General features: G+C 43.0%; 1 protein-coding gene across 1 annotated transcript in view; it reads left to right on the top strand.

Moving 5' to 3' along the window:
- The window catches only part of SHLD1 (shieldin complex subunit 1), an 89,823-nt gene extending 74,128 nt beyond the window's left edge, over window positions 1-15,695 (top strand). Inside the window, exon 10 of the mRNA XM_074928061.1 lies at window positions 12,935-15,695. Within this exon, the coding sequence (XP_074784162.1) occupies window positions 12,935-13,455 (521 nt within the window). The 3' untranslated portion in view covers window positions 13,456-15,695. The remainder of the gene's footprint in view (window positions 1-12,934) is intronic.
- Window positions 15,696-17,928: the final 2,233 nt, after the last annotated feature.

Genomic DNA, 17,928 nt, shown 5'->3' with positions numbered 1-17,928 from the left:
TGATGTTTTGGAGAGAGGGGAAGTTGCATGTGGAGACCTGAGTTCTCATTCAGATGACAAAAGAGCAATGGGAATTGCTAATTGCCCCCATAACATTGGTTGCTTCACACTTGAAAAAAGAGCCAGGGAATTTTAAGAGCCTGGTCAATAAGCTACAAATTCTGAACTTACTGGTGTTTCCCAATATCTGAGTGTCTGTTTCTAGAGTCTCTCTGGCCTGTATTCAGAGAACAAATTCTAAACAAACATGATCATAATTCATCTTACTACTCTGTTGGAAGTCATACGAATGCTCTCAGATCACCTTGAAAAATAGTCAGGGTGTTGTCCTTTACTATTTGTAAATGGTGCAAATATTTACACATACAAATATCAGATGGATTATGAAAAACACACGTTACAGTGTATATAGATCTCTGCAGTAAACCCTAACTCTCATACTTTTAAAAGGAGTTTTGGGTTTTTTCCCTACCTTGCTACTTGTGTGATTGTTTTTGAATGAAGTAGGTATTTTCAGTTAGGCAATCTCATGGCCTAAGGTGGGTGAAAAACATTTCCTTTAATACAGGAACATTTGAATTGCCCTAACTTTCTCTGGCTTATCAGTCATTTTATTTGCCTTGTTTTGCAGGGACAAATTAACTTTCACAAGTATTTGTGAATGTCACAAAATGTTTTCAAGTTACGTGTGGTAATGCAAGGTCTTAGTATCTCTTGTGTGGCTTAAAAACATCTATGTTATAAAAGTGTAGTGAACAAACGTTATGTGGTTGCAGTAACTACCACTAACCACAGTTCGTCAGTAGTTGAAGGCGTTACTGAAAAACTATCCAAGCAAGTGGTTCACACACACACTCTTGCCTGATAAAGTCTGTGCAGCTTCACATCAGAGCCATCCTGGTGCAGAATTGCAGTGGGTAATAATATGGGATGGGCGACACGGAGGTTTGTTTTGTTTGCTTTTTAAACAGGATTTGGGCTCTCACTGGCCTTCATAGTTTACCCAGAATTGTATCTCCTGATAATTCAGGTGAAATGTTTGGTCTGGGGCAGAATTAAGAGGTTTGAGTGCACCCAGATCTGCTCAGGGCTAAGAGAATTTCTTAAAAAGCAGGACTAATATGCTATGCAGCCAGCTAAAGGGATGCAAACAAATCTGGAGTGACTGAAACCTTTTAAAGTTTGGCCTTCAAGGGCAAAGCTGAATTATAGCAGGGAAATGCCTGCATTGCCAAGCCTTTCTCATGGCTGGCTGAGAGGACAAAGTGAGAAGGTAGGAATGAAGACTGCTGTAGTTGCTTGCTCAGTGATTATTTTCCTTTTTTAGCTTTTAAAGTCATACTCCTTTTTAAGGACTTTCTCCTTTCTGCTCTGCCCTTCTGTTTTTTTCAGTCCATTCAGAGGCATACAGAGTCCCACAACCACACCACCTGAGAAAACCTTGGCAGGTGAATGCAGCTCATTAAGGGCCTGAGGATTCACTCCCAATGCATTTCTTATGTGATAAACATTTCTGATTTCAGTTTTCACGTGCGTAGCTTATTAGCAACACAGCAATTCCTGAAGAAAGCTGACTGATTAGACGGCAAAACACTTCTGTTTAAAACCTAATTTTCTATCAAGCTGGTTCTGATGGAAGAGATTTTCAGTGATTCCTAAAACAGCATGTAGATAATTAAGAATAAGCTCTTGTGGTTCTCAAGCGTCCGGCATTTGTGAATGGTCTGTAAGTGTGCCTATCATTCTAGTCCAATAATCTTTCTGCTCATTACTTGATTTCAAGTAATACTGCAGCAAAACTAGATGGCTCAAATGTTTATTCAGTGTACTTTTAAAGCGGCAGGCCAAAATGTCACAGACTAGTGATGAACAAATACCTCCAAGTTATTAAACTTGTTTATCTTGCTTTTCATTGTATTCTGTTGAAATTGCATTTTCTGTCTCTTGAAAATGTCCTTGATTACTGTTTGATATATCTGACTTTCTGGTTTCTTCAATATGAGGATGTTTCATTTATTAGCCTGTTGAAGGCTGATAGGTGAAGATTGGTATCTTGCTTCCATTCTTATTTTTGAGTCTTTTTCATTCTTGATCAATATATGATGCACAAGCTTCCTCTGGCATTGCAGAAAAAAACAGCCCCAAGCTGTGTGATTCCACATCCCACACAGTAGGGCTGGGGAGAGGACAGAGCCCTAGGTCTGTCCTTCCTGTGCCAGGGCACTCTGGGCTGACTACCTCTGCACAGCCTGTTCTATGTGTGCAGCCATGTCAGGCCTGAAAGGAGACTGAGAAAATGCCTCACTCTACCTTCAAATCTTCACCAGAATTATTAGTAGATTTCTTTACCTTTGTACCTGCTAGTTGCCTATGCTTTTAAAGATTATATCTTTGTAGGGGTTTTTTTTCTACTTCTAAAAGAAATGCAAGCCTTTCTGTGCTTCTCTGACATGCAGTATATTTTCAGGAGCATGTCACAGACAGAAGCATGTTTTTAGAATCATCTTATTGCAAGTAGATTCAGGAAACCACCTCTGCAAGTGTTCCTCCATTGTTCTTAGTGAAAGATCAATCCTGACTAAAGAACTTTGATATGAAAAGGGCCAGACTACACATATTCAGCTATTTCTGTCACATCTAGAGAAACAGTTAATCTGTAAGCATTTCTTATGGTATTCTCACACTCATGCTTTTGGTCTTGGACAAAAATGAAAGATCCGCACCATAAAATCTGAGAATCAAAAGGTACTTCTCTTGTTTTTCTGTTGTACAACTTGATCTGCTGCTGAAGCGTTAGTACAGCTAAAGCTTAGATGACACTGTCTTCAAAACAACTAAAATCTCTATGGCTTCTTTTAAATTTGGTGAGAGCATCTGTGTATTCAGCACTTCTGAAAATCAATTCACTGATTTGGGATCTGAACCTAAATAATACATTGGTAGAAAGTTGAACAAACTAACACAATGCATTTGACTAAGACACATGCAAGTGTGCAGGTTGGAGAGGGTAAAGAGTGGGGTGGAAGTTATATTTAAGTCAACCTCTGCTTTCATCTGGTTTATCTGACTCAGTTTTCAACTTCCACAGTTTCTAGAGCATTTTCTCTTCCTCACAGCAGCTGTTTTACAGCAGGTGCCCTGTTGTTCCCAGGCCTCAATTCCACATCAGGATTCAGGCCTCCAAAGTGCAGGGCCTCCCATGAAGATGGCTAATGATAGTATTATAGGTCATAACTCTCTTGCTAAAAAATATTGACAAGTAGTATAATTTAATCTACAATTCAAGAAGGATGCTTAAAAAATATCTTCCTTTCCAGTATTTTCTTGTCTAGAAACTGCCTTTCTGCCTATGATTCTCATGTCCTTGTGTCCACAGCTGTGCATAGCTGGTTGGAAGCAGAGCTGAAAATGTATGTGAATCTCTGCGATGTAAACTGTACGTATGTTTGTAGGTGCTAACACTGTAATGAATTTGACTTTCAAGTGTTGTAATGCAAGGGCAGGCAGTGTACACCAAACAATCCCCCAAACCTGTAATAAAGCAAATGATAAAGCAAACCCATAATAAAGCAAATATTTTGCTAAATTTTCTCTATTTTGGTCTTCTAGTCTGTTCTTCTTAATAAATACTGTCATTACAGGCTCTTCCTCTTCTATTTTAGCTGCATGAACAGCATCATATTCTGTTTTTTCCAGGCAAACTGTCATGCATGTTACTCTACAAGGAGATGCAGAATGTAGAATTTTTGTAAACTAATGTTGAAATTTGAGCTACTGATCCCCAGTGAGACCTGTCTGCTTATTCCTATTCTTGCCAAAAGCATCAGCTGAAGATTGTCAGTTCTCTTGAGTACTGAAAATGTGTGACTGAAAGAGAAAATACTTATCAAGAAAGGATAATGTTTTGGGTTTTGTTTTCTTTTTAATACTTGCAAATATAGTGATATTATCTTACTTAGTAATACTTGTAATCTAGAATTGCTTCCTGTCATTGGCAGTGGCCATTACTGAATATTTAAAAAAAAGAGGCAGTTTCCTTCTCTTTATTTCATCCCCATCCTCCAAAACGGGTCTCCACAGCATACAATGTGCTGCCTGTTAAAGCCCTCAAGAGTGGGATTTAATAACTCTTACAGATTTTTTTTGCTAAACTTGTCTATGATCACTAATTGTCATTCAGATAGAAGTCCTCTTTTAATTTCAGCTCACAGCTTCATCAGTTCTGCATGACTACATCTGCAGAATGACTAGAAGTACATTACCTTTCCTTTGTGTGTCTTGTCAGAAGCAGGAAGGATTTTTCCCTGCTCGTCTTTTACCTTAGAACTGTGAGAAATGTTTTCTTTCATCCGTCCCTCTTTGTCTCTTCCAGAGGTGTCCTTGGATCACTCAGGCTCCCAAAGAACTTTCTCAGCTCTTAGCTAAAGAAGTGGGTATAGTAAATCCTTTTCCAAATTCTGGAGTTACCTAGCTAGTGATTGAATCCAGGGGCTGAAAGAAAATTCCTTCCCTCTTAGTTAATTAGGGTACTTTGGGAAATTCTTCTTATGTCAGAAACGTAACAGTTCATGAAGACCTGACTCTATAGAGTCAGCTGGAAAAATGAGAACAGAGAAGACTGGAATTTATCATTTTTAGGCAGAAAAAAAATATGAAAGGAAACAACTACCATTTGCTTTAGTTGTGCAATGTGAATAAAGTGAGAAAGCTCCTTCAGGCACCATAAAGCACAAATCCCAGTTTTCCTTCATAAAATTCTTTACAGATCTTAAGCAGTGCAAATCAGGCAGGCAGAATTGTTTCTCACTGGTTTCAAGCAGCAGACTTTTGCTTTTATTCTGAAATAGAATGACCTTAAAGACAAATATGATCTGGGTCTAAATTAGAGCCTTCCATGTATAGAAAAGCAATACTGCAAGTTACTGATTAAAAGAAGGAAAAAGTTACCTTTTTAATAAAAGGCTTCTGAGTGCTCACAGGAGGAAGGGAGTCAAACTTGACTCAAATGGTGTGAATCCTCACTGTGGGCAGAGTAACGCTGTGATCCTGGTGAGTAAGGGACTTGACATGAGAGGATGGTTTTTACTTTCACCTACAGATAAGTCAGAGGCTTGGCTTGGGGATCCTGTCTGTCAGAGATTGAAAGCCCATTGGGATGTTTTGCTGTGGCTAAGGAGAGGCTGGTCTAGCACGGCACTGCTGTGTCTGCATATGACCATGCATGGTGCTATTCTTGCAGTCACTTCCCTGCACTCTTCTATTGCCTAATTGGAACCTGAGCAGTTAGCTTAAGAATCCTTGTCAGAGTTTCTTTTTGGAAATTGGTGTTACATAGACAAGGTAAATCTGGCTGTCAGTTCTCAAGACTGTATGTGTAGTAGAAAAGCAGCAGATAGCTGCAGTTTAATAGCCCCTTGATGCCCTCATCAGCTGGATAATAACTTCAATTGACAGTTAATGGGTCCAGCTACATACACAGGTTTTTTTATTATTTATATTCCAGAGAAAGGTTACTCTTGATAGTTTTTAACCTTAGACCTTAAGAAGCTTTTCTAAAATCACAATTCGAAACAAATAGGATGCTTTAGGGGTTTTTACTGTCTACAGAATCATGCAAATTAAACCACTCTAACTATACATATTTGAAGAGTTCTTAGCTTTGCTGTTTCTATTTTTAGAATGGTGATGAGCTCCAAGGCAAGAACTTGCCTTGTAAAAATATAATCTCACGCACCCCAGTTATGTTCCTGCCCATCTCTTCAGAGATACCTGGGATCTTTGCAGCGAGGGATGTTCCTCTGTGCTGTTGCACTTAGAGCAGCTGTTCACAGACAGTTGCGTCCAACGGCTATTGCTCTGAGGCCTGGCTGAGGGAGGATATGTCAACAGCAGGCTCCTGGGGCACAGCTGCAAGTGATGGTGTTTATGATGATGATGATGCTTCTGCCCATACCTGTGGCCCTAGACTGTGGGGCCTGGTTGCTTAGGAGCAGGTTTGTCAGTTGACAGCGGTGCTTATCTCTTGGCTTTCAGCAAATAAAGAGCATTAATTATTAAGTAATAATTAAGGAGTTCATATTGTAGCTGACTTACACTGTTGTTTATTAAATCCAGTGTGTTTAACTAGTGCAATCTCTGAAGGATTACATTTAGCTGAGTTTTCCAGCTGTCTTAAAAGGATGGCGCAGCAGCAGCATCAGCTTTTGGAGCAGGGCAGAGCTTATTACCAAGTGTGACATTTGGAAGAGTGTCTAGGGGGATGTGCAGTGCCTGCTTATTGCATTTCAGAAGCACTTTACCGTTTGCCAGGCTTTTTATTTTTCCTGAATTTCAAATTCCTAAGGGAGTTGGACAGAAAAGGAAGTGTTTATGCTTCCCCAGAATAACTGCTTACGTCTTACCACACATGAATTAAGGTCCCCCCAACTTTTCACACCACAAACGTGCAGCAGGTAGAAGAAAAAAGCAGGGAGCATGACTCAGTACTGGACTATACCCAGTGCTATTCCTCCATCACTGCCTTTTCTACTCCATACCCCAAATTCCTCCAGCCTCTTCCTTCCCTTCTTGCTGCCTTTCACCCACCCTCCCACACTCACCTCCTCCAGGTCTCCTGACAGAGCAGCCAGCATTTGCAGAGATCCTGGATGGCTCCTCAGCAGTCAGACACAGTGACATGTGCCTCTTCTGTGGGCTTATAGATGAAGAATATACCTAGTTCTGTCATGTGTAAAGCAGACTCTCACAGATACTGTCTTGTGAGCTACTGCATATTATGACATGAGAAGGCATCAGGGAGACAGCAAAGTAGCAAGGCTTATTATATTCTTATTTTCACTTTCAGTTCACAATTTAAATACCCACAAGGAACAAATTTTTCTCTGCTTACAACATTATTTTTGAATGATAATGTAATTGAAAATGCTCTTTTTCCTTTGTTTTCAATGTTGGAAGGTTTCCCAGACAAAGATGCAAGAAGAAAACAGCTGTTTTCTGCTAGGTAGAGATGTGTGCAAAGAAACTGTGAACTCTACCATAATTCTGCAATACAAGAAAGGCTTTAGGATCTGTGATTTACTCAGTGATAAGTGTTTGTACAGCAGAATGATACTTGTTTTTTTGGTGCTTTTCCAATTTTAGTAATGTAAATTGTACGATGCAAATATATTCCAGTTCATGTAAAGGGATGTAATCAGCAATTCACACATGTGTTTTTAACTTTTGTAATCAATGGAAATTTTATTAATGCAAGTAAGTGCAATAGGATTTGGTCCCAGAATATGTAGCTTTGCAATGCCTGAGCACTCTGGTATGCAGTTATTAGCAGGCTAAGGTGCTATGTGAGATTGGGGTATAATGAGCTCCTGCTCAATTCTCCTTCAATTTCTTCTTTACTTTCAGAGCAGAGTGGAGTTGCATTACCATGATGATATGTGCACTCCCACTGAAAACTGGCCACATGGAAAGAAAAAAAAAAAGGTGGTTTTCTCTGCATTAGCTGTCTCGAGTGCTCAACACATGTAGTTGTAAGGTGCGTGGGCATGTAGGGAGTTCTGCTGTGACATGGGACCTGTTATTGCTTTCTGTGCAGATAGATGTGTCCCCCAAATGATGTGGTTTGGCACAGATTTGCTGTCAGTTGGGAGCTTTGCTCAAGCACAAATACTATCACCTCTGCTTGAGTTTTCCCATGCCATATGGACATGTCTGATGGAGAGGCAAGAAGAAATTTTCTAGGAGTGGTGAGAGCGCTGTAGCAAGCCTCAGGGTTGACAGCTGTGTTCACTTGTCTTATCACTTAATAGCAACCGCAAAATTTGGGACCCTTTTTTATTTGCAGATGATTGCTTTCACTCCAGGTACATCCTGGCAGGTTGATGGGAAAAGAAAAAGGATACAATCTGTGAGACCTTTTTTAATGGGTACCATCAACCGAAATAACTGTTAACTTTTGTCTTCTTGTATGACTCATCATTCCCCATGGAAGTCAAGAATGTGTTGACTTTAACTGTAAAAAGTCACGGTGGGGAGAAGACTCATGGGTAGAAAGAGCACACTGAGGTAAAGGTGGCAGTGTCCAGGGCAGGTGAGGTGTCCAGGGCAAGAGTGGCTCATTTTGTGACCGACAGAGGAGAGTCTTCTGTCTTCTTTGAGGAAAAGTTTAGGAACACTGATTAACTGCAATGTGCCAAGAGGCAGTATCTGTGGTCTCTTGCAGGTCTTGAACTTGGCATAAAATCATGGTGATACCTTGGGCAAGGCAGAGTTTAAGCTCTGACATGGGAGTCCATAGCTGGAGTTTGTCTCCCCAGCTAGAACATGTCTCCTGCTTCTGCTTTTCAGCTACTCTGAAAAAATGGCTGTATTCAGTTATGCTCAGTCCCATCTACTCCCAGCGAGAGTGAGTAAAATATTGGTGACTTTTGGGATAGTCTCACCCAGGGATAGAGTTTCTCTCTCATGTATCTCTCTCCTTTCCTTTGTTTTTCCTTTCCACTGTTGTGTTGCTCAGTTCTCTGGTAATCTTTGTTCAGGGACATTTCTTCAGACAAGCTGATCCTAATGGTCTCTTTGGGCCTTTGCAGCTGGCAGGATGGCTGTAGCAAGAAGCAGACATGTGTTTTCACAGTACACCATCTCAGTGCTGAGTATCTAAACAATCTCTGTCACCCTGAGATACTCTGGATAACAGTCCTATCATTGACTTTACAACAGGGATGTGCTCTAGCATCATCTAACCAAAATCTGGTTGACCTTCAGTCAGTACTGCGAACATAAGGGCAATTTGTATGTCTCCAGATTAACTTAGTTATGTTAAGAAAAAAAACCCAACAACTTGATTTTCTCAGTCTCATAGCTTTCTTGGTTCTTGAGGGTGGCACAATAGAGGCACCCAGCGAAATTCAGCCCTTGTTCCAAGTTATCCATCCACAGTATGTGGTCAATCAGATGGCTGAAAGGGGTCAAGGACTTGAACCATTTAGAGACAGGGCTTGCTGCCCTTGTTGAATGTGGCTGCTCCAGTAGTGTCTAACACCCAAGAGCACCAGAGCAGCTCTGGAGTGGGTATGGGATTGGCATTAATTTTGGTGGGCTTGGTCTCAAGCTCCATCTGTGCCAGGAATGAGTCATTCCTAAGCGAATGATTCCTGCCCTAAAACAAGTGATGTAATTGCCCTTTTCACAGAACTGCTGATGACAAAACACTGTGGTTTAGCTCTCCCATGCTCAGATCTGCAGTATAAATCTTACAGACCCTCATAATAGGATGGGCCTTTGTGTATGGAGCAGGAGGGGAATCACACATGCTACATGCAGGGTTCCTGGGAGGCAGTCAGGTGATGTGGGAGAGGGCAGGAAGCTTGGAAAAATCCAGCTGCAGATATAACTAGAGAATTAGCAGCTGCTGGCACCCAGCTAAGCCCCTGACAGGGACAGAGTCAGAGATCACAACACTAGCTCTAGTGAAGCACCAGCAGCTTCAGGGATCACTGCCCACCTGAACTGGGGGGGATTTCTTCACCCAGAAATCCTGCAGAAAGCCCTGCTGTTTGAGGGATGTCTTATTTTACACTCTGACTGCATGTGCTTGAACACAGTTTTGTGGAGACTCAAACCACTATGTGCACTGCGTTTGTAGAAGTGCAAGTAATAGTATTGCAGAGTTGTTTCATCACTGAAAGTGGCCCAGGTCCAAAGCAGGATTTGGTTATGTGCTTCAGGCGGTAGGTGATGTGCTTGTACCAGATGGAGACTTTAAATTTTCATCAGCAGGTTTATAAACACAAAGAATATCCTTTTATCAGCCCCCGGGTCTTTTACTAATAAGCAGCAAATGCAGAACTTCAATTAGCATGGAGTGGAGGCGCAGATGAAATAATATACATTCTTACTGATGATCATCCATCATGTGAGAATGAAATCAAGACATGAGTAATTACCTGCTTCAGATTTGTGGGGCTTTTTTTGTTGTTTTTTTCCCCCTTTAACACACTTGGTAGAATAAATGAGTGAAAACAGCTAAAAATAATTTGAGCCAGATTCTGTGGTGATGAAACGTCATTGCAGGTGAATGGAGCATGAGTTTTTTAGCCCTGCTCATCTTTGCATTGACTTCTGTGGGTGTTGGGCCAAGCCAGAACAAGGGTGTGTGACAACTGTGTTGTTAAGTTTGCCATGGAAGGATAAAGAGTTTACAAAACTACATTTTTCCTGCTGCTGAGAGCTGGCCAGAGAGGTCTAAACTTTGAAGCAACACTGCTGCGTGTTATTAGAGAATCCTGTCTTTCTCAAGGAGTGCAGGTGCATGGAGAGGGAAAGGGATTGATTAATTTAATGCTGCCTTTGCCTTTAGCAGCACGTTTGCTGGCCTACATGGCGTGCTTGTGTGCTGTATGTGTGCCCCAGCCGAGAAGCTCTTTCTGGACCCTGCAGGCATCCAGCCACTGGGCTTGTGCCCTGTGGTTCATAAATCATTCAGGAAATTTGTGCATGACAACAGCAGTATCAGCTTTTTAGAGGATGTCAACAAAGGACCTCTACCTCGACTGATGTATTTAGGGAAGAAAAGGTTTGAGTGTATTTGCAAAGATCAGTCTTAGCACATAGTTTGAGAAGGTATTGGGAAGTTGTCAGGAAAGCTGAGGAAAGTTGCAACTTTGTGGGATATAGATTGGTTCTGGGAATTCTGTGTCTTAACTTTTCATGTCTTGCCTTAAGAAGGCTCTGCTGGAAAACTAATCCACTATGAGGGTCAGGTCTACTGTTGAAAAGGAGAGGTACATCAATTTGAATCAGTAACTGAAAGAAAGCTCTTCTCCCAATAGTATAATGGAGTACTTTTTGAATAATCAAACCCCAAAATATACCCTTGAAATACTTACTGGTCACTTCTTTGGTGGATTGTGCTTCAACAGAGGATAACTGCTTTAGAGATCATACTGGCTTATAATACAAGAGAATAGAATAGAGTAGAATCATTTAAGTTGGAAAAGGCCTTTAAGATCATCGAGTCTCACTGTAAACGTAATGCTGCCAAGTCCACTGAAAAACCGCTTCCGTAAGTGCCACATGTATGCATGTTTTATATACCTCCAGGGATGGTGACTCAACCACTTCCCTGGGCAGCCTGTTCCTGTGGTTGACAACCCTTTCGGTTAAGAAATTTCTCCTAATATCCAATCTAAGATCACAGAAGGGCAGAACAGCATTGCAAAGGTCTCCCCTGACACTATGAAAACAACAGGATTTTGTGCTGCCTGGATCATGTGGGGCTGAGATTTGTAGCTGAAGGCAGCTGCTGCTCTTTTATAAAATATGGCTGTGAGCTGCGTGTAAGAAGTAACAAGATGTCAGAATGGCACAGAGGTTTGCATTGGCACAGGAGTCAGAGTGTAAGTGCCGCTTGATTGAATTATCAGAGATGCATGAGGCTTCAATTCTGACTTAACGTAGGCACCAAGGCAGAGAGATTATTGAGGCAAAATGGACCTGTTCTCTTTAATTAACTCTGATGGCATATATCAGTGTTAAAAGGAGGTCACTCACCTTTTCTTTGTACTGCATTGGAAACGACACATTGCAAGAGGAGGAAAACTATTTAAAATTGTAGAATCGGAGAGGAAGTGAAATGGAAAAGAAAGATCAAAGATAGAAAGTAGGGGTAGGAAGAAAGAGGCAATGTACAGTATGGCTGATCAGACACCCTCATTTCATTTTAATGAATCTCTGACCACTCAGGAAGGGGAGGGTAGCTCATTGTGTACTGGGTGGGAAAGAACAGCCTTCTGCCACTGCACTGAGTTTCCCTTTGAACATGGTCTCTTAACAAAATGAAGAACTGTGCTCTGCTTCCATCTTTCACAGAATAAGAAAAGACCAAGCTGTTTTCTGTCTCCCTGCATCCTGCTTATGTAACTTGCAGATAACGGCTGTGCAATCTCTGTCTAAGCCCTGGAACATTTTCTTGTTGGTGACTCAGGTGCTTGGCAAATAGGCTGGCATGGCGGGCTCAGAGATGAGGTTGCAGTTAGAGGCACTCTATAGGTACCAGAGCCCAATTCATGTTCTCTTTATGGAGTCTTTTCCTACTAGAAGTTGTGTGTGGCTTGCTGATCGTCCTAGTCATGTAATTTCCAGGTGTCTCTGTGCTGATGCTATATTAGTTATGTGCAAGTACAAACCAGCCCCCTTGATTGCATTGCAGCAGAAGAGAATCACAGCCCTGACTGTTGTCCAGAGATGTGGGTCAGCAAGGAGAGAGGGTAAGAGCTAGACAAGAATGAGTCCTCAGCCTTCACATAAATTTTATCTGTAAAAATTACTGCAGGATGTGGGGACACTGTTTAGTGCAGCTGGGCTGCAAAAATGGGACTTCACAGGAAGCACAAGGTCTCCTTTTCAAGGTTCCATTCCCAAACTCTGTGCAGTCACTGTAACAGTGTTGGTTTGGAGTCTCTAGATCTGGCTGAAAGCTGGAGGACAGCACTGCACATTGTGCTGTAGAATTAAAATTGAGAACTATGAAAAGGGAAGGGTTAGACCTGAGGATGAAGGGGGAAAACTGAGAGGCAGAACTGCTTCAGCTGCAAGCTAGGCTTCCCTGTGGGTCAGCTGTCATCTCCAGCAGCAGCAGATCCCAATTTCCATCTCTTTGAAAGTATGACTGAGAGGAGACAGGAGGTCCATAGCACCAGGTAGGTTCAGTCACTGCAGAGGGTCGAGGCTGGAACAACTGTGAGATCCCCAAATCCAGCCCATCTTATATGAATCTATGCAGCAAGCCCCTCTGACAGTCCAGCCAAGTTTAAAGCAGTACTTAACTCACTCCTGCACAGAGCCTGTTTGCCAGGCTGCAGTGAGGGGTACAAAAAAAAAGAATTTGCCACAGTGATGACCTGGTGACTAATGAGTTTCATTGATCTTGTGCTTGCAGGAGAGAGCACTTTACCCTCTGCAGTTCCTTCAAGCTTTTCTGCTGGAGGCTCTGAGGAAGCAAATGTGAGATGTTATCCAAAAGCAGGGCTGTGTGAGCCAACTGAACCTAACAACGCTGTGTTGTCATGGATGTATGAACAAGATAGTGCAGAAGATACCAGCATCAGGAAATCTCTTGATGGCTTCTACAAAATGTATTGCAAAAAACAGCCAGACAGGATGGACCCCACCTATGAGGCTGCATCACGATGTCTGTCACAGAAGCTTTCAGAGCTAGCAAACCGGGATGGAACAAAATATGTGTCGCGTTGCCTGCAAATGGCTCAGGTGATCTTGAACAGAGATGGGTGTAAGATCTTGCCAAACCACCCCACTACTGCTTGTTTTTCAAAGCCAGCTGAAGAAGAAGTCATGTTGGAAGACAGAAAGAGAACACCTGGACTCTCAGATGATGTCCTGCGATTCCTCTTGAAACAAACATGGACAGAACATAGCCCTGACACGTCACATGAGAAGTGATCAAGAAGCTGGTTTGTTTCCATCATTGGAGCTTTGCTTTCACTCTGAAAAGAAGTGACTTTCTTGAAAAGACACTGTTCCTCTTAGCACCACCTTCACTACCACATATTCTGTGGAGAGGTTCATCTGGAGCAGGCCTTGCCACCTTGGCCTCTGCAGGGCAGCACCGCATAAAGAGCATCTGTGATGCTTGGAATGCCTTGACTAGCTGGGATGGGTGATGGGTGTTACAGTGTCTGTTGCTGGGACATCAGACATGCTGATTTATACTTACCAGGCTTTTAAATTGACTTACATCCCTAGCCCAGCTAAACCCAGCCGAAATTCAACCCCTGTTCAGTCATGGATGGCCAGGTGCTGTTGACTCTGATTGAGCGAGCTTGGCACAGTGTGCCCCAGACGTGGGGAGGAAATTTAAGATTTTGTTCTGTACCTGACTGCTACTGTGCTACTGCCTCTGCCTCTATGGGTGTGCCAAGTAGTTATGTGTGCAGACATATGATCCCACAGATTATAGGTACAATGCGGGTGAGCCTTTTTGACAGAAAAAGCACATGTGTGCATGAGAGAGACAGGAAATACGGCTTCTGAGCAGGGTCTTTTTAACAGCAGAGATAAAAAAAGGGGAAAAAAAGCTTTATCACCTTAGTGATGTTTCCAACATTTTAAACACACCAGCTGAGCAGCCTGGTGATTTTTTTCCTATCTATATGAGGTGGTTAAAGAGCAAGATGAAATAGATTCATGAGTGGGGGCTCTGCAGAGGTGCCCATGGGGAAGCTGCAGAGTTGGTGCCAGCTGCCCTGATAGCTGCCTGCTGTAACATGCAGAGTGCCTAGGAAATGCGTAGCTCACATATCAGCGTGCCCAAGACTGTGGGTCACTTGGGTGATTCTGTAGGGGCAGTACTGCTTTCTCCAGCTCTCTCCCTACCCATTAGCCTCTGCTGATTTCTGCTACCATAAGGTCTGAGCCCAGAGCTTTCACAGAGGGGAAGCCAATGCTCATTGCTTGAGTACTCTCTGTTACCTTTGTTGGCCCTGCACGAGACTTTGTGATTCCTAATGTGTTGGTGGATGAGGGAAAATGTTCTGTCAGGTGTTTGAACCACGGAGATGGTTACTTTCCAGCAGAGATCATCTTGTGTTAGTTGGTTACAGCAAAGGTTTGCTTCTTCTAACAAGCTCTGCTGCTGTTAACACACAGAACTTTCTTCCTCTGGTTTTAGTTGCCAAGATCACCACTGGCTGCAGTGGGAACTGGCTCAATGCAGTGGTTCCCTGGCTTGGGTTTTGGTGACTCTCGCTTGCCCTGTGACATTAAGAGGTGACTGGAAGGACTCATTCCCAGCAGTTGGGTTTAGTCACTGCCACCTGGGGAATTTAAAGTGCTCTGGGTCTGGTGCATTGCTCTGAATTTGGCAGGCCTAATTCTCCTTTGCGCTGTGCTTATGGAAACCAGGAGTGAATCCCAAGGGAAACAGCTGCATGAGGGGTGCAGGACTGGGCTCCCACTGTCGAAGCCTTGATGGGAAGGGTGCTGGTGTCAGGCAGTGCTGCAGTTCAGGTCCCTCTGGTCAGCATGTGGGAGCCCTTCGAAATGGTAAACCAGGAGCATGCAGAGCTTCTGATCTCTCTCTGGATGGGTTGTCAGTCATTAAAGCTGTGCTTTACTGTCTGCAATTATACATTTTCTGTTCTTGAATTATATATCAGGTTCTAAAAGAGACACTTGGGATGGAGAAGATCGTTAAATGGTAGTTCTTACCAGCATTGCCAAGTCAACTGCTTTGGTGTAGTTTTTGCTTTGTTTTACAGCTTGCTTGGGGGGCTTGCAAGTCAAAGAAACCTTCTAGGAAAATTCCAAGTTTTGTCATCTCCAAACTTTTACTGTTAATTAAATAAAATTTAGAATAAACCAAATAATTTCATGGCAGATTTTCATATTTTAGGTGCTTATAGAAGCAGAGCAGATCTCATCTGGGTAAATTAGGATCCAAAATCCCATTGATTTTTAATGGTAACAAAACAAGCAAAATGTTTAGAGGAGTCTGTCAGTCTTCTCAGCTATCTGGTGTTAGGAGGTGAAACATAGAGTTGTGAATACCTGATCATTCCTGCTGTCTAACGAACAGCTCCATTTCTGGAGAAACACTTAATTTTAGGAGACGTTTCACTGGGATCTTATAGTTCAATCAATTTTATTAAGTTATACAAGACTGCAGCACAGAGAATAACACTCATAACTACTTTTCCCACTCACTGCTAATTAATATTTTACAAACCTGTGCTGGAACCTGCTGTATGTATTTCCAAGTCTGCTGAAAGCCAAACTGCTTGTATTACTAATTTCCTTCATAAACATCTCTCCTCAATTTCTTCAAGACATGGGGAGATGAATGCATCTCTCCTTTGCCAGGTGTTCCAAGCAAGACTCACCAATTGCTTTGAACAGGCTGTACTTGAAAGAAGCACATTCCTATTTGTCATTTTATGATGCTATATAGAAGAAATTGTATCAACAAATATTACCTCTGGGGAGCAATAGCACAGGGGGCCTAAGTTATGTCTGTTTGAATTTCTTAAGCTGATTTGCAGTTATAACTAAGATGTTTTGCTTTGAATTAACTACGTTGGATTCTTTTTCCCTCCTGTTTTTGTGGGTTCTTTGCTTTTTTTTGGGTGTTGCTTTTGTGACTTTTCTCAGTCTAATAGAGGGGAATCTACCCGTGTTCTGGAGCCACTAAATTGCTCTTTGACAGACTGCTTCATCTCCTTCTTGCAGTGGAGTCTTCAGAAAGGTGGAAGCAGCTTTCAAGGAGCAATCAGCTTAAAATGCGTAGGGCTGCTGGGATCCAACACAACTCCAACGTGCCTCCCACCACTGCAAACACAGCCGCGGGTGCCTTGTCTTCTGCTGCCAGTTACAGAGGCACGAATTTGGCCAGAGCTGCTGCCCCCTACAAACAACAGTGTCCAGCCAGTGATGGAAGAGAGGAGGACAGACCCCAGGAAAAGCAAGGGCACAGGGAGGAGGGGGAGGCAGCTGGTAGGGGGAAAACTGCCCAAGGAGTGCAGGTGGGTAAGTAGGTGCTTCAGACTGAGCTTTTGGGCAACTGCTGTCCTGGACGTTGCCCCCCCCCAGCCCAGCCACTCACCCCGCAGACAGGGAAAGGAGGCAGCCCTTTCCCAGGGGCAGCAAGGCTGTCCCAACAGGGCAGAGCACTCCCAGGCTCCTTTCCCTGACAGTTTAAATGCAGCTTGACAGTGCTTCTGTCCTGTTTCCCTCCCCACCATCACCCCTCCACCAGCCTCCAGTTCCTTTGTCTTTCATGATGGTGCTAATGAGATCCCTAGAGGAGTTTTCCCTTTAGAAAGAAACAGATCTCTCTGAGCCCAAAGAGCCTGATGTCAGTCAGCCAAGGAGAATGAACCCACACACAACCACTTAGGGTCTCTCTCAGAGGTCTCTTGTCTCCTGACTCAGTGGCTTCTTTGCTGCTTTAACCCCTCTGCCACAAAGACGTGTGCTTTTGTGCATGTATTCCACCCACTTGTTCATCCACTGAGGGGGTGATTTGCTGTGGTGATGTTGCTTGCTGACTGTGGAGGCCATGCGTTCTCCAGTGTGGACATGTTCTAGGAAAGACAGAGAGGAAGAGGAAGGGATGTGCTTAAGGTGAAAGCATATGGGCAAAGAAGAAAGAAGAATGGACAGTTGGGATCTCAAGGGCCAACATCAAGGTTCCCAGCTAACATGGTTACTCCAGTACAGCCACACCACTTGCACCAGTTTTAGCACTTGATCTTCAGCATTTCAATTTGGAGATAATTCTTACCCTGCCAGCGCAGCTGCTGAGACCTCTCATCTGTTCCCTTCCTGCGCTGGCCAGATCCCAGCATGAATGTTTGAGTTTCATGCACATCAGATTCCCTGCTGCAGTTTCACATGGGGCTGCTATTCCTGCCTTACTGCCCCTGGCAGATTGGCACAGCTGCTAAGCTCTGCAGGTATTTCCAGCAAAGGCAATGGAAATTTGGCTGCTGACTTTAACCAGAGCAGGAAGAGGCCCTGCTGGCCCAGCTGGCTGAAAATTATGGCCAAGATATTTGGGCTTGGTGCAATCTGTCTTTTCATATAGATCTGTACTGGAACTGTCTGGGTTTAGGTTGCTGTCCCTGAGTCATCATGAAACTGATATATCTGGCTTCTTGGTAGTTCTGCTTGATGTGTTGCTTGCTTGCTTTTATGGCAGGGGTGTTGCACATGTCCTGGAGGGCACACAAAATACTGGAGCAGACTCTCAGCTGCTCCCCTGGCTACTCAAGTTATTGGTGCTGGAGGTTTAAAAAGGAATTGAGATGAGGATTCAGAGTAATTTCTGTAGTAGTAAATATATCTGCAGGTGCTGGTCTGTCAGAATCCAAAGTAAAAGCATCCTGCAGGCAAAAATTATGGAAAAAGGTAATACCA

The sequence above is a fragment of the Athene noctua genome, chromosome 1 (genome assembly GCF_965140245.1).
Source record: "Athene noctua chromosome 1, bAthNoc1.hap1.1, whole genome shotgun sequence".
Classification (NCBI taxonomy): domain Eukaryota; kingdom Metazoa; phylum Chordata; class Aves; order Strigiformes; family Strigidae; genus Athene; species Athene noctua.
The sequence above is the reverse complement of the archived record's forward strand: the minus strand, read 5'-3'. Positions and strand labels throughout refer to the sequence as shown.